The sequence below is a fragment of the Mustela erminea genome, chromosome 4, assembly GCF_009829155.1.
Source record: "Mustela erminea isolate mMusErm1 chromosome 4, mMusErm1.Pri, whole genome shotgun sequence".
NCBI lineage: Eukaryota > Metazoa > Chordata > Mammalia > Carnivora > Mustelidae > Mustela > Mustela erminea.
In genome coordinates this window covers 16,724,142-16,746,234 of record NC_045617.1, presented here as the reverse complement: position 1 = coordinate 16,746,234, position 22,093 = coordinate 16,724,142, and the positions used below count along the sequence as shown (strand labels likewise).

General features: G+C 44.3%; 2 protein-coding genes and 1 long non-coding RNA gene across 4 annotated transcripts; 1 reads left to right on the top strand and 2 right to left on the bottom strand.

The window, feature by feature from the left end:
• Positions 1-3,379: 3,379 nt before the first annotated feature.
• On the bottom strand, positions 3,380-19,133 carry LOC116588080. Of its 2 annotated transcripts, none has more exons than XR_004284772.1 (4): positions 18,898-19,133; positions 4,089-5,696; positions 3,854-4,000; positions 3,380-3,567 (listed from the first exon to the last, which is right to left on the bottom strand). It is a non-coding gene; the product is annotated as an uncharacterized LOC116588080 (long non-coding RNA). The 2 variants fall into 2 exon arrangements; XR_004284771.1 differs by lacking the exon at positions 18,898-19,133 and adding an exon at positions 8,258-8,514.
• On the bottom strand, positions 10,997-14,658 carry TRAPPC3L (trafficking protein particle complex 3 like). Its single transcript, XM_032338771.1, is given in 3 exon segments — positions 10,997-11,076; positions 11,079-11,115; positions 14,485-14,658. Coding segments are annotated over 3 exon segments (291 nt in total).
• CALHM5 (calcium homeostasis modulator family member 5) lies at positions 15,804-20,650 on the top strand. Its single transcript, XM_032338769.1, has 2 exons — positions 15,804-16,459; positions 19,942-20,650. Exons 1-2 carry the CDS (start codon positions 15,821-15,823, stop codon positions 20,329-20,331), a joined length of 1,029 nt encoding a protein of 342 aa, XP_032194660.1. The 5' UTR covers positions 15,804-15,820; the 3' UTR covers positions 20,332-20,650.
• Positions 20,651-22,093: the final 1,443 nt, after the last annotated feature.

The following is a 22,093-nucleotide window of genomic DNA, read 5'->3' as shown; positions in this document are numbered from 1 at the left end:
GAAGAACTCACAGACTAACTGGGGGAAAAAACCATGTGAGAAAATACTCAGCATATAGGGTAGAGAGATGTAGAAGGTTAAAGAGATCGGAAATTAGTGGGCAACTCACTCAGTTCGGGGGGATGGGGCGGGGAGATGGGCCATTTAGGATAGTCTTTACCGAGTCGTGGACATACGTAGGAGGGGGAACTGGACTTCGCCTGACGGGTAAGGACTATAGTATGGTCTAGAAGCTGTATCCCATAGACAGGAAAACAGAGATTTGCAGTGTGGCTGCAGTGGTATCTGATTTGTATATGATAGAGATCACTTGATTCCGGAGTGGAGAGAAATAGACATGAAAAAATCACATCAGGAAGCAGCTTAAAGAGTACAGATGAGGTCCTGAACTAAGAGGAAAAGAAAGATCCGAGGGAGTTTAGGATGTAGGATTAACAGGGCGTGGTGACAAATTAGATGTAAGTGTAAGAGGGAAGGAGGAATCAGAAATTAACACGAGGCTTTTAGTGTTAACAATGGGATGCTTATCTAGGACGTAGGGTGTTGGAGGGAAAAGAGGTTTTATAGGGAGGGAGAGGACATGATGCGCTGGCTTTAGGATGCACCAAATATATGCCTCTGGGACATGTAGGCGGAGTAGGGAATAGGAGCAGTTGTATGAAGAGGGTAGAGAGGAGAGGTTTTCTGGGCCAGGTGGTACTACCCAGGGGCAACGTCTACTTTGAGCAAAGTGCCAAACACAGCCTCCATCTAGCAACATTTGGGCAAGGAAGAGGAACTGGAGAAGAATGAGAGAGACTTAGAATCAATAGTCAGCTGAAATGCAAAAGAGGAGTCAGGATCGAGAAATTTAAGGTAAGCACCGGTAAGCATTTTAACATAGAATTAGACACTTTCGAAGCCGGCTCTCTTCGGCAATTCGGGCTGCTGTATCTGAACTCCACAGGCTTGGTGATTTACACGACAGCAGACATTTATTTCTCACAGTTCTGGAGGCTGGGATGGTCAAGATCAAGATGCTAGCAGATGCAGTGTCTAGTGAGGACCCTCTCCTTGGTTTACCGGTGGCTGTCCTATTGTATCATCTCACGGAGTGGGGAGAGAGAGATCTTGTGTCTCTTTTTCTTTTTCTGAGCATTAGTCCCATGATGAGGGCCCCACCCTTACATCCTAAGCTAACCGCAATCACATCCTAAAGGTCCCACCTCCAAAAACCATCACATTGGGAGTTAGGGCTTCAACATATGAAGCGTGGTGGGAGGCAAACATTCAGGCCATAGAACATTTTCTTACTACATCATACTTTCTTAAGGTTTGCCAGTAGAAGAAGGCAAACAGTGTTAAGAGAATGTTTTTTTTTCCTAGGATGGTAGAGTCTTGAGTTTATTTTTAGGCTTATGAGAAGGAGCCCAATAGAGAATGAAAGTGCATCGGTGACAGAGTGAAGTCCCCAGTGAGGTAGTGGGAACTGGAATACGCCTGGGTCTGTGTCAGAATAAGCAATTCCACAGGTTAGTATTTATTTATTCAATTTGCTGTTTTCTGGGGTCTGTCTTATGACATCGTTATCACCTTTCAGATCTCAGTAACCTTATTAATGTAAACAAGTAGTCCACTTTAGATCTCTCCAAGACCATGTTTGGTCCAGAGCTTCTCTTTTTATAGCTTTCTCTGTAAAGTGCACCATCCCAAAACTGAAAAGCTCTTTCTGAGTTATTGTACATCTCTTTCCTTGCCTCCAGGCTAAATCTGCTGCAGATGTTTCTGCCTCTAGAAGGTAGCTACCAGACACGGAATCAAGACTTAGTTCAACTCTGTTCAACTATATTTAACTTTAGATTATGGAATATAAATCTTTGCCAAGAGACAGTTGGCCCCGTCTATGCACAGAAACACCATCTTAATCAACTGCCGGGCCTGAAGTAGTTGAATTCTTGGCAAAGAACTGCGTTTTGAGTTGTGGAAACTCAAGCGACCGGTTTGGGGGCTTCTTTCCTCTCATTCATTCTTTGCGTTTGACATCTTTGTGAGGGACACCACCCCGCAGGTGTTCAGAAAAGCTTAAAAAGCCAGTTTTTCACATTGCGAGGAGGTTGAAAAATATATTGTTTATAGCCGGAGCTTTTCCTGGCCACCAGAAATGCCCTGGGCAGCTGGAAGACAGTCACAGGTCACACTTGACGGGAACTACTGATGGTGGGGGAGGGGATTTGCTTCTTCCTGTCAGTTTTAAGCATCTGCAGCAGTAAAAATTATGTCTATGGACACTTTTTACTTATTAACTCCAGCTTTTGTGTGGCTTTCCCTGGAATGGTTTTATTCCCACCCCCCCCCCCCCCACCAATGGTAGCATTTGCTAGCTTTTCACAGAATTCTCTATAAACCCTTGGAAAATCTTTCCCAAAGGGAAACAATGTCATTTATTTTACATCTTCGGGAAAATCGCCTGACAAACCTTGGTAGTCCGGTTTTGGGGGTTTCTGTGGCTTTCCTTGCTGCTTCCTGACAGCGCATAGGAGAAGAATGAGGCACGAACAAGTCAGCTGCCAGAGAAAGGGAGCGGGGGACACCACTAGCAAAGACTGTTGGCCCCGGGACGCCTGGGTGGCTCAGTTGGTTAAGCAGCTGCCTTCGGCTCAGGTCATGATCCCAGCGTCCTGGGATCGAGTCCCACATCGGGCTCCTTGCTCAGCGGGGAGCCTGCTTCTCCCTCTGCCTCTGCCTGCCATTCTGTCTGCCTGGGCTCGCTCTCCCCGCCCCCCTGATAAATAAATAAAATCTTTAAAAAAAAAAAAAAGACTGTTGGCCCCAACAACTCCTCAGTCCCGTTTTTATTAGATACAGACAGTAATCAGCAGAAGAGCCGAAGAAGGCTAAACGCTGATCATAGGCCTTGTAGATCAACAAGAAGGAAGGCAAAATATGTCTGGTCAAGCCGTATAAAGTTTATAGCTGAGCAAGCACGTTCAAAGGACTTATCTAATTAGCAGCAGGTGCTCTGGGGCAGTGGGGGAAGGGGAGATAACGGGAAAATGAAGGAGTTGGCGGTCAGTCCTGAGCCGGCCGGGTGTTCCCAGCTGCTGGGCTTCAAGGCTGTGTATATACCGCCGTCTCCTCCAGCGGCCTGTTGCCAGTGTGTGTTCTTCTGGAGGCTACATCTAAATGTGCTTGGTAACTAGTAAAATTTCCCAGGGGTTATATTTTAAGTAATCCATTGTTCTGAGGGACAGTTACATCCCTGAGGGATCGTCTCTCTGTGCGCACCAGCCGCGGTACAACAGCGCAGGAGGTGCTGGGGCAACTTGGAAGCCACAAATCCATGTGCTGCGTGGGAGCTCTCCAAGCGGGCCTACGACCCAATGCGTCTCTTTCCTTGGAGACAGAGGAGACGCTGCTTGTGATCCAGGTGGAGTCTCAGGTAAGCACCTCCCGTCAGGATGTTGTTCCCTCTGCGTTGGGGTGCGGGTGGAGAAGGGTTCATTGGAGCACAGAAGTGTAGGGGACCGAGGTTTTCTCCCCGGGCATGAGCATGATCGCTCCACCCGAAGCCTGGGCTCTTTTCTACTTCTGGGTGGGAGTGGCAGAGCGTGAGCCACGGCCTGCTGCAGAAGGTAACCTCCTCTGGCTTCCCTCCACCGCCCTCTCCACGAAGACCCTGCTCGATCCCCTCCCCTCGATCTCAGGGGAGATGGAGGCCACAGACTACGGGCTCTGTCGAGGTCTTCCTCTAACACCTCCCAGCCCATTCCCAGCCCATTCCCAGGCACGCCCCTCCAGCCACGCCCCCTCCGGCCACGCCCCATCCAGCCACGCCCCCTCCAGCCACGCCCCCTCCAGCCACGCCCCCTCTCACCTTCTTAGCTCTTCTCTCAGGGGATGGCGTCGCCTTCGTGTTATTCAGAATCTAACTGTTCTGATTTGGATCCTGACCCCTTCCACCTCCCCAGAGCCTTGCTTCCTTGGTCATTCCCTTTCTCCCGGATCTTCAAATGCCTGCATTCTTAAAAAAAAAAAAATAAAATAAAATAAGTAAAAGAGCAAACAGCCACCCAGCTTTACCCAGGTATTCTCCATCTCTTTCTACTTACAATCAAGGTCCAAGAACTATCTGGAATAATCACGTGGTACCTCTCTTCCTGCTGACTCCTCAATCCACTACAGCGGGTCTGCTGCCTCCATCTTGCCCTGAGATTGCTCTGAGGCAGAGGCCCTCTCCTTATCAACCCCAATGTCCTTTCTCTGGCCTTTCTGGGCTTTTCTGAGGCATCTGCTGCCTCTGGCCACTCTGCTCTCCTTGAGACTCTCCCAGCTTTCATGTCACCAGGTTCTCCCATGTCCTTCTGTGATGGAAAGGTCAGCCTCACCTGTGTTCTTCTTTCTCGGCTGCCTCTTGATTGGTGGTGTTTGTTGATATTCTTTCTTCCTTGCATTTCCTGAAGTCCACGCTCTCCTCAGATGTTGCCCTCCACATCCGCTGCTTTTATTATTATCCATGCACCGATGACTCCAAAGCCCGTCTCCAGTCCAGTCCTCTCTTCTGAGCCTCTGAGGTTGTCTGAATGTTTCAAAGTTACCTCAGACTCAGAATAGTCACAGCTTATTAGCTTCTTTCCTAAGCTGTCTCCTCTTCTGTGGTCCCTCATTCACCCTCTCAAGGGAGACAAGAGACTCGCAGGACCCTCCCTCCACTCACCAGCCTGGTCTTAATGTGCTTCAAGCACCAGCACATTTAGCTCCTTTGTCATTTCATATCCAACTCCTTGTCTTTGTTACCCACCTCGTGTCTCACAAGGTTGTTATGAAAATTAAGTGACACACCACATAATGGATGTGCCTGGCACCAGATAAAAATCTTAATTGAATCCAAAACCAAGAAAGCAGCATTTCCAGGTACTTCTATTGCTTGGTATATACAGACCACAGGGAATTAGCACTTCCTCTTTTAAGCCATTAAAATCCATGTGATTCACACACTGCTTGGAAACACCAAGTCACTAAGTAGTCTGCTGGCTTGAAAGATTTAGGCCACTGGGAGGTTCTAGAAATCAGGATTGCTCTGGCTTTGGAATCCTTGGGTGACTCCTGATGAAGTACCAGAAACGTATGAGTTTTGTTTGTTCCTAAAGAGCTACCACTGATTCAAAATGTCTTCTCCCTATGGTGTCTACCTTTCCTGCGACTTGTGTGCTGGACAGATGTACACTATCTTGCATGGTTTCTAGGTCTCTCTTGTGACCCTTTCCTTTCTGTGAGGAGGAGGGCGATTGTAAATCCAAATTTATTTCAATGAGCATTCAACCGTGTGAAAAATGTAATAAGGTTTATTCGCTTTGGTATTCTCCAGTATGTTGCAAATAACCTAGACCTTTCACCTGTTTATCACACAGTGAACTTCGTGGCATTTCTGTAACAGAAACACAAACACAACACTACTTGCTCAAAGAATGCAGTGAATTTAGTAGCTCACGTAACAGGCAGAATTTTCTTCTTTCAGTCCATTCATCCTGGCCCTCTGCCCTATGTCAGCAGCAATGATGGCGGTCTGGGGAACACCAGGTCCTGACCGCCTTAGCTCTGATTGGCTGAGCATTAACTTTCAACTGGGGAAGAGTCACTGTGCCCAGGGGATGGCAGTGGGAGAGGGGATAATGATGACTTTTCCTGAAGGATGGGTTGCCTAATAAAATGGTGGGCAGCTGAAAAGGAAAGACATCATTCTATTAGTGGAGATATAAGCCGCCAACAAATATCCATTACATGAAGCAGAATGATAGCAAAGGAAGTGGAAGGGGGAATAAAAGATGAAGTAAAGGAGCTGCAAGAAGAATCTTTGGGGAAAAAAGGAAAAGAAGCAGAGATAGTGGCAACAGAGATCCTAGAAGGGAAAAATGGAAGACAAAAGAAAAGAAAAACAAAGAAAGATTTAATTGGGAAAGACCGAGTTTGAGTTTGAGGGGGAACAAGAAATTATCCTAGGGCATTTATTTCTTATCTGTTTTTAGTGAAGGATTTCCAACTTTTGATGTGTTTTGTTGAGCTCCTCCTTTCATAGTGAACACTTGAAAAAGAAAGATTTGCGAATGACTGCTGTGGCTTTGCCTTATTCTCAGTTGTAGGGTGACTATTGCTGGTTGAATGAGAACTGGGTGTCTCCTCAGATTATAGACTGTGTATTATACTGCCACATCCCCTTTCCTTCTGTCTGCTTATTTGCCCTAGTCACTGCTGGTCAACCACTGTGAACGTCCCGCTTCAGTTCTGGAAGGTTCACCAGAATGAAGAACTACAGCAACTGGACAGATTTTTTTTCTTTCTTTTAATAGTCAACTAAGCAGCATAAGCAAACTTTGCTCTCCTTTTTTTTTTCTTTAAAAAAGTTTTTATTTACTTATTTATTTGAGAGAGTGAGTGAGAGAGAACGAGTAGTGGGAGAGGCAGGAGGAGAGGGAGAGGCAGGTTTCCTGCTGAGCAGGGAGCCCAACACAGGACATAATCCCAGGACCCTGAGATCATGATCTGAGCCCAAGGCAGATGCCCAACCAACAGCCACCCAGTGACCCAGTTGGCTCTCTTTTTAAAGAAGCAAGTGTTTGACCTACCAAGTTTCTAGGATTGGGTCGGTACCTACCTTGGACTTTGGTGTTACGAAGGAGGAAGGAATTGGCCTCCATCGCTGACGGAGGAGGCTGTGAAACATAACAACCACTCAAAGTCTAGCGTCCCAACTGACAGACCCTTAACAGTGACTAATACTATCTCTTTGAACGTTTACTGTGTTCGTTAACATTTAGCACAACTTGATTAAAATGGTCTCTTGGGTTCTAAGAGTTTTAATGTCATTCTCTCACTTCACGCATCTGTTTTTCCATATTGCTACACGGGTCCTTCATAAACAGAGAGAAAAGGGAACTTTCCACTTATTCATAATAGTCTGTTCCAACTGCTAAAGAGATCCAGGCTTCTAATAACTAACGGATGAACCGAAGAGATTTGAGGAGACAATAAATTAGTGTGCGGGCTGCTGAGGGAAGGATTTCTGATTCCTGGCAGTGCTGAGTAGTGAATAGGCCACCACAGCAGGTCTCGCCAGTGAACAGCACAGGCAGCCACCTGATGATGTCGTTTGAGTAGCAATAAACCCTCTCTCTGCCCCAAATTTTCTTCCCTTTTGGCTTCGCTAAGGTGATAAAAATCTTTCAGTGATCAAGATTTGGGGTTTAGAGTGAAGACTTTTATGAAATAAAAATATCGTATAACTCTGTAGTTATGTCGTGCAACTTCCACAAGACCTTTATCAGAAAGGCTCCTCTTCACACGAAGCAGGTGAAAATACACTTGGAATCCAGAGGATGATGTGAGACTTTCTTTAGTATGAAACCTTTACATGGAAACGTTTCTGTTTTTAGGGGTCACCTCTCAGCATTTCATTGATCTCTGATGGTCTTTCTTACCTTTTCCTTTCTATCTCTTTCCTCCCTATTAACCCAGATACTCCTCATTAATTCTTTGTGTCCAAGGTCAAGAGACCCAATAGATCTTTGGCTGGGAATTACAGACCTGTGCTGTACATTAGAGTAGCCACTAGCCACACACGGCTACTCAACACTTGAAGTGTGACTAGTGTGACCGAGGAAATGAATTTTTAATTTAATTTTAGTGCATTTAAATTTTAACATTGAAGCTATTAAACAATGATAAGCACAGTTTTATTGTTTTGGTAGCACTACATTGTAATGGAGGCTTTGAAAATTTAGCATCAGATTGAGATGTGCTAAAAGTATAAAATACTACATAGTTTAAAGACATTTAGAAAGAGGATGTGATGTAAATTGTCTCAATAATTTTTATATTGACCAAATGTTGCAGTAGTAATATTTTGCATAGTCTATTTTTGAAAATTTTGGATAATTCGTCTAAATAAAGTATATTATTAAAATTAATGCTCCCTGCTCCTTTTTACTTTTTAAAGTTTTTATTTATTTATTTGAGGTTGGGGGGAGATGGAGAGGGAGAGAAAGAATCTTCAGAAGGCTCTGCACTGAGCACATCGATCCCGGGACCCCAGGATCATGATCTGAGCTGAAATCAAGAGTTGGACGCTCAACTGACTGAGCCACCAGGTGCCCCTCCTTTTAACTTTTTGAATGGGCCTACTAGAAAATTCATATATGTGGTTCTACTTCTAATAAACAACACTTTTTAGATTCTCCCCTTCTTCAGGATAGAGCATTTCCTAAATACAGTAGTCTCTGTTTACCTGCAGTTTTGCTTTCCACAGTCAATCACATTCCAAAAGTTGATTGTCCTCCCTCTGACTTCTGGTCAGAAGATCCGCAGTAACCGAACTCTCCATCACAATGCCTACATCAGTGACCTCACTTCGTCTCATCACATAGGCATTTTTTCACCTCCCATCATCACAGAAAGGTGAACATAGTACAGTAAGATATTTTGATAAAGAAATGCCCACATTTTGATAACTTTCATTACGTTATATTATTGTAATAGTTTTGTTTTATTGTTATTGTTATAAATCTCTTACTGTGCCTAATTTAAAAATTAAACTTTATCACATATAGGAAAAACATCGTACATATAGGATTTAGTACTATCTGTGGCTTCAGGCATCCACTGGGGGTCTCAGAACATACCCCTTGTGGATAATGGGGGACGACCACTCAGTTTTCTTTCTTGGTTAAGTAGGTCACTTGCCCACACCACAAGTTCAATCCAAAGACTGGTCTCCCTCTCCAAGGTGAGGGGGAAAAAAGGATGGAGAATGAGTCTTATCCTGAAGCCATCACCAGTTCTAACATTCCACATCATTGAGAATATCAGATTTAGTCATCTTCAGGTGGGCAGGCAATGAAGACAGCGGGCCAAGGCAGTTGGATGACTGGCTTGGAACAGAAAGGAGAGCACGGTGTAGCCAGGTAACAGAATGCTCCAGAGCATTTTCAAGAGGGCTAGACGGGTACTGATTTAAGAGGGAGGCCCTTAGACATGAGTATTTGGGGTTCCTGGTGGGGTGAATGTAGGGAAAGAGGAAACAGAACAGAAGTTGGAAACATCCCGAAAAGAAGCTTTGGGATGGATGGGGGCAAACATTCTTCTGGAGGCATCAGTTTAAAATACATGGCATTGTGATATCCCTTCTGATGTCAGGTAATATTCATTTTCTTGATTCAGCTCCTGGTCTTCTGTGGAACTGGCTTGAAGTTCCTTCCATGGTTGCCACAGCTGCCCCAGTGACCCTAGTGAGTCCTTAGTACTGACCTTGATGTGCCTTGAACAGACAGCCGCACAGGTAGAAAACAAACCATATCCTCAGAGTCTTCGAAATCCAAAAATGCAGAATTTCAGTTGTTTTTGATGCCATTTAAACTCATTTATATAATTTAAGATACTTGTCATATGCAATTATGCCATTTTTATACATGAGAGAGGCCATTAGTTAGGATCAACTAAATCCACTAGAAACAGACCTGAGACTGTGTCTTCAGGGTCCCGAGTCCTAGCTGAGGTCTACCATAATCATATCACTTACACCAGTTCTAACTGAAGGGTCCACACTACTTGTAACTTGGAATTTCAGTTCTCTGCAGAGCCCAGTAGATTCTGGACCACATAGAAGCCACCTGTGTGTGCTGATGGTTTGGTAAAGATTATTGTTTATTTAATCCAGCACATTTTGAAATTTAAGTATGTTCTGGTCACAGACAAAGCATGCATTGTAAGTTTTTTTTTGGAGAATAGAAATGACAGCAAAAACTCTTAACTGAATAAGCTTTGGGGTAAGAAAGTATTTTCTTTTTTTTTTTTTGAAGATTTTATTTATTTATTTGACAGAGAGAAATCACAAGTAGGCGGAGAGGCAGGCAGAGAGAGAGAGAGAGGAGGAAGCAGGCTCCCTGCTGAGCAGAGAGCCCGATGCGGGACTCAATCCCAGGACCCTGAGATCATGACCTGAGCCAAAGGCAGCGGTTTAACCCACTGAGCCACCCAGGCGCCCAAGAAAGTATTTTCAAAAAACATTATTTACCTCTCATTTTGGAGGTTTCCTTATCCTAACCATTGGCAATGTATCATGAGAATAGGAAGACATTTGGTTGATACTATCTATAAATTACATGAATTAAAACTAAATGCTATTTATGGGGCTCCTGAGTGGCTCAGTGGGTTAAGCCTCTGCCTTCAGCTCAGGTCATGATCTCAGGGTCCTGGGATCGAGTCCCGCATCGGGCTCTCTGCTCAATGGGGAGCCTGTTTCACCCCCCCCACCTGACTCTCTGCCTACTTGTGATCTCTGCCTGTCAAATAAATAAATAAAATCTTTAAAAAAAAACAGAAACAAAAACAAAAAAACTGAATGCTATTTAAAAATATTCCAGAATTAGCATGCAAATAAAGAGGCTTGCCTTGGTAAATTACAAATTATCAAGAGAGAATAGTTTCAGGAGGCTGAAGTGATAAACCAAGCCAATATATGAGAGAAATCATATCCATAGTTATTTAAAAAATATAGGAAAGTGTTATAAATGGCACTGTTTCTATAAAGAATGCAATATTCAGTATCTAGAAATTATCTATAGTGATCTCTATATTGTATCATTTCATCTATTTTTTCCAATGAGAATAGATAAATACACCAACTATGTAGTTGGTATGCTTTTTTCCTATTACCATAAGTAAAAGAAATCAGGGGACTCTGTGAGGATGGACTATATGATGTGTGAATTCATGTATGCTATCTTATAAGGAGTTATTTGTATATGAAATCTTGTGGATATAAGACTGAAAACGTATACCTTATCAGCAAAGAAAAAAAAAAAAACAGCTTTAAACCCTAGTGCCCTGCACTTCAAATTTCTGGCTGATAAATAAGCCTTTTACAACCCATGCTATTATTAAACAACTGGGAATTTCTATGACTCTGTATGTTTAGATAATATTAACTCCTTAGCTGGCTATCCTGAGGCATTTTCCACACAATACTTCATTTTTTCTGTCTGTATTTTTTCTCATCTAGCTTTTCCAGAAATGTTACTCCTATTTCGGTCACATGGTCGCCTTTAGTCTGTCTTGCAAGAATGTAACATCAGCAGCCAAAGGAACCTAAGAAAGGGGAAAAAACCCATGCCTGTGTCATTTAGGTTTAAGAAAAAAACTCTCTAATTTTTTCTCTATTTTCAGCTTTATTCGCGCATAAGGGGCTGACTTTCCTTATGGAATGACAGAAAAGAGCTGGCTGTGTGGATGAAGGGCCCTTTTCTGCGTGTCCTCCAGGGATGATCGGGCCATGTGTCAGCTCTGTGGTGTGAGTCTGCAAAGAGAAGGGTGGGCCAGGCCAGGCCCAACCCAGACGATTCTGGAGCCAGCCCAGAGATAGGGGCCCACTCCAGCACAGCTGAATTACGGGTCCATCTCAAGAAGAACACAAATTCCTAACTCAAAGATAGCCTTGACCCAATGTGCCTTGTCAAGCAGGACTTCAAGGATAAATAGATTCTTAAACAATTTCTTTCCAACTGACTTGATTCAGTTGTTCTGTCATCAGCTAAATAACAGAATCACTTGTCCTAACAACACTGAGCAATTACTTAGGGCTTTGAGAGCTTTGAAAAAGCCTCAACTAAATAATTACAAACATAAAATTAAAGATTGAAATTACAGAGATGAATATTTGATGGCCAACCCTTCTTTTCCACTGTAAAGCATTTCCCACTTCCCATACATGGAAGTAATCCCGCAGGGCTTACTTCTCTATTTATTTATTTATTTATTTGACAGACAGAGATCACAAGTAGGCAGAGAGGCAGGCAAAGAGGGGTGGGGTGAGTAGAAAGCTCCCTGCTGAGCAGAGAGCCCGATGTGAGGCTCAATCCCAGGACCCTGGGATCATAACCTGAGCTGAAGGCAGAGGCTTAACCCACTGAGCCACCCAGGCACCCCTACTTCTCCATTTATTAAAATGTATTCACATAAGAGCAGCATATTGCTGACCTACTACCTTCAGCAGAGTGTCCATTCAGCTATTTTAAGTCGCTGGGATAAATAAGTTAACCCAGCAAAAGTACCTGGTTGGTAAAAGCAGATAATAAGTGATAAAGCCTGAGTCTAGTAAGCATTTGAAATATAGAAGCTTTATTCACCCTCATTCCCTCTGCCCCATGAGATCTTTTTTCTCTTTGTCAAAATTTAACAGAAGTTCAAGTAAGGTAAATCAGGAGGCTACGCTGACGCTATTTGGATGTGTGTTTGAGGCCACATGAAGTCTCATACCTGTTTGTCCTATAGTGCTAGAATCAAGTGTTATCCATGAAACCTGGAGAATTCTTTATTCTATTTTTGCCTTTGTTTTATGGTTCATCCCTTTGCTTATAAACTCTCAGAATATTTCCCTTCCCCTTTTTTGATTACTGGATTATAGGACAAACCTAAACATTTTGTCAGAGAGAAGCGTGGAAGATCCGTGTGACTAATACATTATTTCAATTGTTTTACTCTTTTGGATTCCCTGTTATTATATCCTTCCTCTAATTATCACCAATAATCGAAAATTACACGAATGCCTCATTATTGGGTAGGTCAACGCGTGTCGAGTCTTTGGCTACTCTCCGGGCCCACCACGTTCAATAGCTAAACTCGGAGAAAAACGAGATTGTGGACTCTTACCTCTTTCTGAACTGCCCTTGCCTCGACAGTCTTGACAGATTGCCTTCTTCTTCCTCCTGAGGTCCTTCCTGACGTTTCCATCCCTACGTGTGTTGACTGTCTGTCAGGTCTTGCTTCACTTCGCGTCTCCGCTGTCCTTGCTCTTGTGGATCGCTCCCTCTTGAGAGCCTCTCCTCCTTTGTTTCTGACTCCGTCCCGTCCTAGTGTTTCCCCCCCTCTGCTTCTTCCTTCTTGGTATCCTTTGCCGCCTTTGTATTCTCTGTCCAACTTACTGATTCCACGCTATTGCTTCCTAGGTCTCCACCTGTGACTCCTTTCCCTTCTTCCTCTACACACCGTGACGCATCTTTTGACAGTTCCGATGCCTCTTTGCTCCACATCTCTCTGTGGCTTTCAGACATGTGCAACAACTGCTTATTGGATATCGTCACTTGCCTGCGTGTGAGACACCTCAACGCCAGAGCTCCCAAGCTGAACTCCTCGTGTCGTCTCTCCTAACCCCCACTGTACCTCTCCTTGCTTTGCTCAGAACCCGGAATAATTCCTGACTCTTTTTCCCGATCTTGTCTCTTTCAGTGAACTGATAACCTAGTCTTCAGTCGGATTACTAATCTCCTTCATGTTGTTCAAATTGGTCTTTCCCGTCCGCTCCTATTGTCAGGACTTGAATCTGGTTTTTCTTGAGGTTACCATCACAGCTCCCCAACTGCCCCCTTCTTCCTCCAGCTTCGTACCCTCCTATATGCTTTCAATTTGCTGACAAAGGAATGAAATTCCTAAACCGCAAATGTCAAAATATCATTCCCTGTTTGCCAACCTATAATGGGTCTCTGCTGTGTTCATCACAGAAGTCTAAATTTCTAAGCTTGGGTCATACGAGTGCCCCCTACCACTTTTCAAAAATCAGGCCTCCGTAAAGAAGTGAAACTTCCTTTTTCATGACAATATCTCCCTCAATCTACCCATACTGACTGGAGATTCTCTCCTATGTCACCCATACTGACTCATTCAAGTGCCTTCTTCTTGAATGAAACTTTCTTCTTGTGCTTTTGGACATGCTCTTCCTTTTACTGGGAATATTATTTTCCCCTCACCCAAAGGCCTTGCTTCCCCTAACTCCTCTTTATCCTTCATGAGCCAGCCCAGACTTTCTCTAGGAAGTCGTCCCTGCCCCACCACCCAGCCCAACCCAGCTCCTCACATAGCCATTATCCACACTTCTTTACACCTCTGACTTCTCTACTGGACAGAAACTCTTGAAGGGCAGTGACTATGTCTAACTCATCCTGTATGCCTAGTGCCTTTGAACAGATGCTGATCACTGCCTTTGTTAAGCCAATGAATAATCCAGGTGTGGAAGCCAGCCTCCCAAACAGACTCCCAACAATCTTGCCTCCTGTTACTCACACCCGCAGGTAATGCCCTCCCACACTGCACCGGGGAAGACAGCACCTGTTGTGACTGGATCTACCTAGGTGCGTATGGGGCAAGGAATTTCCTGAGGCCTCTAGCTGACAGCCAGCCAGGCACTGAGGCCATGTAAGCATGGAAGTGGTTTCTCTTAGCCTGGATCAAGTCTTCACCACGGCGGCCCTGACCAGGGGCTGGACTACATGGGGATTAAGCTCTGAAAGGCTCCTAGAGCTACAGGCTCTTAGCAAAACCCTTCCCAGATTTCAGCTTCTTAGAAACTGTGTGAGATAATAAGTGTTTGCTGTTTTCAGCAGTTGTATTTTTTTGGGGGGGGGTCATTTGTTACACAGCACTGGCTAACAAATAAACTTGGCCCATTGAGATATGTACTTAAACCATTTCCATGGCACCTCTGATAATCCCACAGAGTAAACTGCAGTAGCACAGAAAGGATGGCCCAGTGGGGAGCTCCTCCACAGACTCCACCAGCGGGTTCTTGTCTAGGATCAGGGAAAATTCAGTCCTGCTTAAGTTGTTGCATGTCACACTTGGTGTAATCCCCAAGTACATCTTTTTTTTTTTTTTTTTTTTTTAAAGATTTTATTTATTTATTAGAGAGAGAGAGGGGGAGAGAGCGAGCACAAGCAGACAGAATGGCAGGCAGAGGCAGAGGGAGAAACAGGCTCCCTGCTGAGCAAGGATCCCGATGTGGGGCTCCATCCCAGGACGCTGGAATCATGACCTGAGCCGAAGGCAGCTGCCTAACCAACTGAGCCACCCAGGCGTCCCTCCCCAAGTACATCTTAAAGGCGACCTCATAAAGAGGAAAAAAAAATTCTATAAAACTTGGTCTAGAACAAATATCTATTAGCCGAGCACCCAAATATTCTGTTCCAGGCGGGACAGCACGATGGTTAATCAGGTGGAGTTTATAGTTGGGAAGTCTGGGCTTATACTCAGCTTTGAAATGTACTGACCCTGTGACCTGTACACGTCTTAAATCCTTTCATTTTTATGGAATATCCTAAGGGACGCGTTTTCTGTTGAAACCATATGCTTTATGAATCAGAGTTAAGCATTATTTCTCAAAAAATCATTTTCAAAAATAAATATCATTCAGGAGGGTAAGAAATTAAAATATTAGTCATCGTTAGGGTTGAGTGTGAGGGTGGACGTGAGGTCAAGGGCAGAGGTACTAATCGAGAGGTTGCTACGATCTCCTGATCGTAGGATCTCCCTTCTCATTTTGTCTTTCATTCAAACTCAAATGTTCCCTAAACTTTTCCATCTAAATTTCAAATAGCCCAAATCCTAAAATTTGACTCAAGTCTCTGACAGTCGTCAGTTTAAGAGGATGCAAAATGAATCTTCCAGATCTGAAGGCAAAGCAGCAGGTCTTAAGCAGTGAGGGAAAAGCGATCATGAAACTCCCCGCCTAGAGACGTGCTTTGGCTCCCAGTGAACTGGCTGAAACCTCGTTCTGCTCATGTTGATTCCTCTGGCTGGAAAGTTCCTGGACTGTTATTGCTGTGATTGAGAATCCAAGCCACACGAAAATAATAGAAAATGGAAGCATTGCCCTTTGAGTCTACTCCGAGTCTCTGTCTCGGCCCAGGTTCCACAGCGTGAAATCCACCAGTAGGAGGCATTATCTGGACACAGTTGGGAAACAGTCATTCCTGGGGAATGACATTGTTTCCTTATCTGGCTGAATTCAGTCTGAGAAGGAGGAATGTTTGTTTCTAAGGAAGAAAGAGCTCCACCCCTGGCCACTGCCACAGCTGCTCCCCAGATAAATAAGCAAAGCCTTTTCCCTTGGTATGCCTTCAGCATGGATGCTTTTCAAGGGATTTTAAAATTCTTCTTCAACCAGAAAACTGTTATTGGCTACAGCTTCATGGCTCTGCTGACCCTGGGGAGTGAGCGTCTCTTTTCGCTGGTGGCTTTTAAGTGTCCCTGCAGCACTGAGAACTTGGTCTATGGGCTGGTTTTCCTGTTTGCTCCTGCTTGGGTGTTGCTGATTCTGGGATTCTTTCTGAACAGCAAGTTTTGGAGGCTCTTCACAGGCTGCTGTGTGAATCCCAGGAAAATCTTCGCCAAAGGCCACAGCTGCCGCTTTGTCTATGTCCTCGGCCAGATCGCTCTGAGTTCATTGGTGGCTCCGACGATGTGGCTTTCTGTGGCTCTGCTCAATGGGACGTTTTATGAATGTGCCATGAGCGGGACCAAAAGTTCCAGACTCCTGGGACTGATCTGCAAGGGCAAACCCCAAGAGTGCTGGGATGAACTTCACAAAGTCTCCTGTGGCAAAACCAGCATGACTCCCGCGGACAACGAAGAAGTGAAGCTGTCCCTTCAAGCCCAGTCTCAGGTAAGGAAGGACAGACTCTCCTTTCTCTCCCAGCAGGAGCTTGAAGGATTCTCTCTTCTCTCGGAGACTCCTTTCAGGCAGAGCTGAGTCTGAATCCTGCTAGAACATTTTGAAGTGAAAGGAAAATTGGAACACAGTGCAGCATGAAGACAATCTCAGGAAAAGCTTTTTAGGGGTTGGTGGTTTGGTAAAATTGCTGATGGGATGGTCTTTCCTATTTCCAAAAAGATAATATCTTCTGGGTTATGCATATGTAAATCCTTAAGTGCTTTTAGAACAATCTCTCCGGGTTGACTTGGTAAATAATGCATGACACTAACTCATAATTGAGTGTTAATGACAGAGCTGTAATTAGAAATCACTGCCTCCTATCAATTATTTGTTTTCAAACTGGTTTCTTAGAAAAACACGTGCAGATAGCATTCATCTATTAAAATAGAGCTGAACCAAATGTTTTTCAAAGAGGAATGTAATATAATTAGTGTAGAGATCCCCTCAAATGATTTCTGGCGACTGTTATCTCTGTGTATAAATATTGTCAAGATTGAGAAAAATTTCCTGTGTTTCATGGGCGTTGGCAGTCTTTAAATAGCCGTTAGTCAAAAGGGACCGTATTCTCTAGGGAGGTTCCGTCCTCTGCTCTTTCTACCCACTACAGCTGAAAATGTTCTTACATTACTTGAGCAGCTCAAGTAATGCTTTATTTGGGACACTGTTTTGTTGAACAGAGGGAAACCGTAGTTCTACCTAACTGGACACCAGGAAGTAGCTTGTCATACTTCCAGGTACCTGTGCACAAATCCAGATGGGACGCCTTCCCTGGCCTCAGGAAAAGACTGAGTTCCTCCTCGTGAGTCGTGAGTCGTGGGGTTACATTCCCCAAACCACAACAGCTGATCAGAGTAGATAAACAGACCCACAATTTGTCAGATGCCATTTGTTTCAGAAAAAAAAAGTGCACTGAAAGGAGTATAATTTTTTACTTTTTCAACAAGGACTCGCCTTTTCAACAACCCATCTGGGCAGTCTGGTTTTAAAATCAGACTTTCTAAAGCTGGTCAGCAGAAGAGTCACACCGTACTTTTTACACGAACAGATAAGCTTAAAAATGCCCCCCAGACAAAAGCTTTTGTTTAATGCATAAAGCACATCCGAGATAAACACATGCCAGGATCCCAAACGTCTTCCTTCTTCTGTTCAAGGAAGGTATTAATTCCGAATGTTATGATACAATGAGTGATTTATGATTTATGTCCTCGGGCACCAGACTCTATTCATTCAGTGCCAGGTCCAAACACTTATCACCGTGTGAGCGTTTCTTCTCTAAACAGAGGCATAAGGAAATCGTGCACATCCTGTCATCGATTAGCCCGGGCACACCACCTGTTTACTTTTCAGCAGAATGAGAAGGACCTGGGGCTGATTTCTAGGGGAGGATGCGTGTGGGATGGGGACAAGGGGAGCGGTGCCAACGGCAGGTGCTGACCGCAGTGGTTCAGCCAGGAAGGAGTGACAAACAGTCCGGATCAATAGTGGGGTGTGTGGGTGGGGGTGGAAAAAGTGACCTATCCGTGGCTGGGCCAAGGAAACAAGAAATCCAGCTGGGCAGCTCTCTATTTTAAGCAAGTCGAGAGGACTAGTGGTCAGAGGTTGGTCTTCAAGTTGGCCAGCTTGGGGTTTGAATCCTGAGTTCACCATTTACCACTCTGCGACCCCAAGCTCACGGTTTGACCCCTCTGAGCCCCTGTTTCCTCACAGTTGGGACGAATAACACCTACCTTGGGAGGTTGCTGGAAGGTGTAGAGATGATGGACATACATGGGCGTAAAGCTGCTGGCACACAGTCCGAGTTCTAAATGAATGAGCAAACTGCCAGGGTTTGAGAGAGGGGAGTCATGCAGAATGGAACATGCTGGGGCAGGAGCGTCCACCACGTCTAGCCGGAGCCTCCGTACTGTGCACTGGGGACGAACAAGAGGGCTCAGGGCTCAGCCCTTCGGTGAGAGCAGAGATCAGACCGAGATCTGTGGTCCATCAAATAGTATAACTCGAGGAGAACTGGCTCGGATACTGAGGTGAGATGGCCTGCTGGCCCACAGGAGGCCCGGCAGTGTAAAAAGAGGAAGGTAGAAGTAGAAGAGACGGGGAAGACCCCAAGTGATTCAAGGTAACTATGGGACTTTCACACGGTAGGAGCGGTGCCTCATTCATAAATCATGTCACAAAGAACCATGAGTTCAGAAACGCTTTTACGTAAACATCAGTATGTTTGAAAAATGGCAGCACGTGATATGAGCTAACGCTTCCTGAATGTGTATGTGTGTCCCCATTGTCTTATTTTAATCCCCCAAATTCTCCTCTGAGGTGGGGGAACCACCATTTTACAATCGAGGAAATGAGAACACCCATTGTGGGGGAAGATTGAGATTGAAACCCACCTCGTGCCCGGTCCAGAGTTGGCGTTCATGGGAGTCTGGGGCCTTCAAAATGGCGCCACCGTGTGAAGCAGCATGTGGGAACTCCGGATTTAAAGCATCAGGGCTTGTGGGTAGTTCTGTGAGGGTCTGAATGGGTTCATTTGCAGATTATTGCTTCTGTTTTCAAATAGGCCCATTTGCTGAGAAATACCAAGAGTCACTTAATGAAAATGTCAAGAGAGACTGTGAAAGGGCTCTGTTAGTTGGGAGATTAATAGGAGATTAATTCCAATTGTGACAAATATAATTAAGAATAATAAGAAAGTTTAGAAGGTCAGATGAGCTATTTAGAGTTCCGCTCTTAAAATTCAGGGGAAAAAAAAGCCATTTGAACCAGTTTGTATTCAGAAAGGAATTTTTTTTTCCCCAATTACCAAAATTCAGAACCAACTATCCTGAAGGTTTAGAATGACTCTAATTTTTTTTTTCCCTTGGCTTTTTTGAGGCCTTTCAATTCTTTTAGCTTCAATTTCCCCACTGCATTATGTCTCTCTCACTTTATCATGGACGGTCACTCATGGGATTTCTCTCAGAGAGGATCTGTTTTTCTCTGCAAACAATGTAATATGGAAAAATCAGTCACTAGCCATGAACATGTACTTACCAATGCTGACAGCTCCGGGCCGTGGAAATGCTCATTTCCTCCTCCAAAGCCCGTATTCACTCATGCATGGAATTCTTTCCTTAAACAATTAATACTCTTTCAGGGGTGCTTTAGCTGATTCTTGGATAATTTATATTTTTGCTCTTTTCCATTTGTCTGCCTTCTGGTTATTTCTTTGCATACCAGCCGTGGTGGGTGGGATGAATGATAGGGATTAGGTAAACCCGCACTTTCCTTTGATCATTAAACAAGAATGATTAAAAAACGAATATGAAGGGATTCCACTGAGATAACGGCAATGACTGCGGTCTTAACTGGGTCGTACGCTGACCAGTAGCCCCATCGGTGCCCCCTGGGAGGTGGCTGTGCCTTTGCACGTCCTCAGTATCTTTCTTTCTTAGATTCTAGGTTGGTTCATCATTTGTTCGGCATCTTTCTTCTCTCTGCTCACCACTTGTTGTGCTCGCTGCCGATCTAAAGTTAGCTACCTTCAGCTGAGTTTTTGGAAGACGTATGCACAAAAGGAGAAGGAGCAGTTGGAAAATACATTCCTGGAGTACGCCAACAAGCTGAGTGAGAGAAACGTGAAATGCTTTTTTGAAAAAAAGAGGCCAGATGTCTTCCCCATGCCCACCTTTGCAGCCTGGGAGGCGGCTTCCAAGCTCCATTCTTTCCACCAAAGCCAGCAGCATTACAGCACCCTGCATAGGGTGGTGGAGGACGGCCTGGACCTTGGCCCTGAGGACGATGAGACCACAATGGTGCTTGTGGGTACTGCCCACAGCGTGTAGCGCATCCACGGCCGCGGACTCGTGGCGTTCAGCGGTACACTCATTCTGACATTTTTGCTGCATCAGTAGTGACCACTGTGTCTCTGTGTTTTCTCACGGTATTTCCTTGAGGACAAGAACCCGAAGGGAAGAGATTTGCAGCTCCCAAGAGCAGGCAGTGGCTGGATGTGCTGAAATGGATGCAGTGTGTGTGGTCAAGGATGGTGAGGAAGGTGCTCTTCCACTGATGTGACTTGGGGTTCAGTGGCTTCAGGTTCTTCTATTTTTTTTAAATAAATTTTGTTTATTCATCTGAGAGAGAAAGAGAGAGCATGCATGCAGCGGGGGAGGGGCAGAGGGAGAGAGGGAGAAGTAGACTCTCCATTGAGCGGGGAGCCCAATGATGACTCGGGGCTTGATCCCAGGATGTGAGGATCATGACCTGGGCCAAAGGCAGATGCTTCATGGATGGAGCCACCCAGGCATCCCCAGTGGCTTCAAGTTCTAAGATTTTATGGTTTGACAGCGGGACTTATGCCAGAAGTTCGGCCACTTTATGTAAATATTGGTTGCGGCATCTGGGGGTAAAAGTGGTAACGTGGGACTAAGTACAAGACTCTTAACAGACAGCCGTAGACAGTGGGATCTGAGGTGTAGTCAGAGGAAATCCTTGTCCTGCAAATCTATTCTACTGCCTTTCAAGGACATATGAAATTCTACCATTTGGCATTCATTTCCTTGGAATCTGAAGTCAGCAGTTCTCAAGAATAACACATTGAAAGTATATGATGCCTAAAATTCAGAGCTTTTCACATGATTCCACTGTGCACTGAAAGTATGTCCCTACAGGCAGGGCCGTATTATGGCTTTTGGGGGCCCTAGGCACTTCTGCCTTCATAGACCCCTTTCTACATTAAAACATGCACACACATTTATGAATGTGTTAATATAAAGACAAGTATATTAATAGTATATACTAAAACATTTTTCAACCCAAAAGTTCATTTATTTTCTTCTGATTTTAAAAGAAATTAAAAACACTTTCATGAGCCCCTACAAGTATCACGGGCCCTAGGCATAGTACCTGCTATGACGAATGGGTCAGTCGGCCCTGACCAGGTGTTTGGGGAAACTGTCAAGGGAGTGCTAGTGTAGAACTGTTCTGCAGTTTTATGTTTATCAGAAATAATGCAAATTTTGTGTATTCTATTATGTAATATACCCATGTTAGCTTAAATATAGATGTATACACATATGTATAGACATATACATATATATATGGGGGGGTCCAAGGTTATATGTATATATACATATATGTATAGCTTAAATCTATACATACTTACTAACATATACATTAGTTTAAATCTACACATATATATGTATTTAATATATGTATATATTATATATATGTATATGTTTATATTTAAGTTCCCCCCATATCTCTTAGCAGAACTAATGTGTAAGGAAGAGACACTATATCTTACGCTATGGCTCACACCTTATATCACAAAGAGTCCTGGCCCCCTAGCTGGTGAATCCGGGGAACAAACCTTTATGACCATGGACCTTATCCCCAGTTGAAGAAAGGACCCTAAAGGTATTAAGACCCAGAATATATCCTTGGGAACTTAGAGCAGACTCAGGGGTGTGTGTGTGTGTGTGTGTGTGTGTGTGTATGTGTGTGTGTGTGTGTGTTTAGGTGGGACAGTAGAAGGTGGAGGATGGAAAGTAGCAATCATCTATTTGATGTATTACTTGGATTTTAAACATGGTGTGTGATTAA

What these genes read in the sequence shown, in the direction of transcription:
- CALHM5 (XM_032338769.1), top strand. Translation starts at nt 15,821, where the DNA reads ATGTTTGTTTCTAAGGAAGAAAGAGCTCCACCCCTGGCCACTGCCACA. An exon ending in CCCTTCAAGCCCAGTCTCAG is followed by an intron (nt 16,460 to 19,941) that starts GTAAGGAAGGAC and finishes TTTCTTTCTTAG; the next exon opens with ATTCTAGGTTGGTTCATCAT.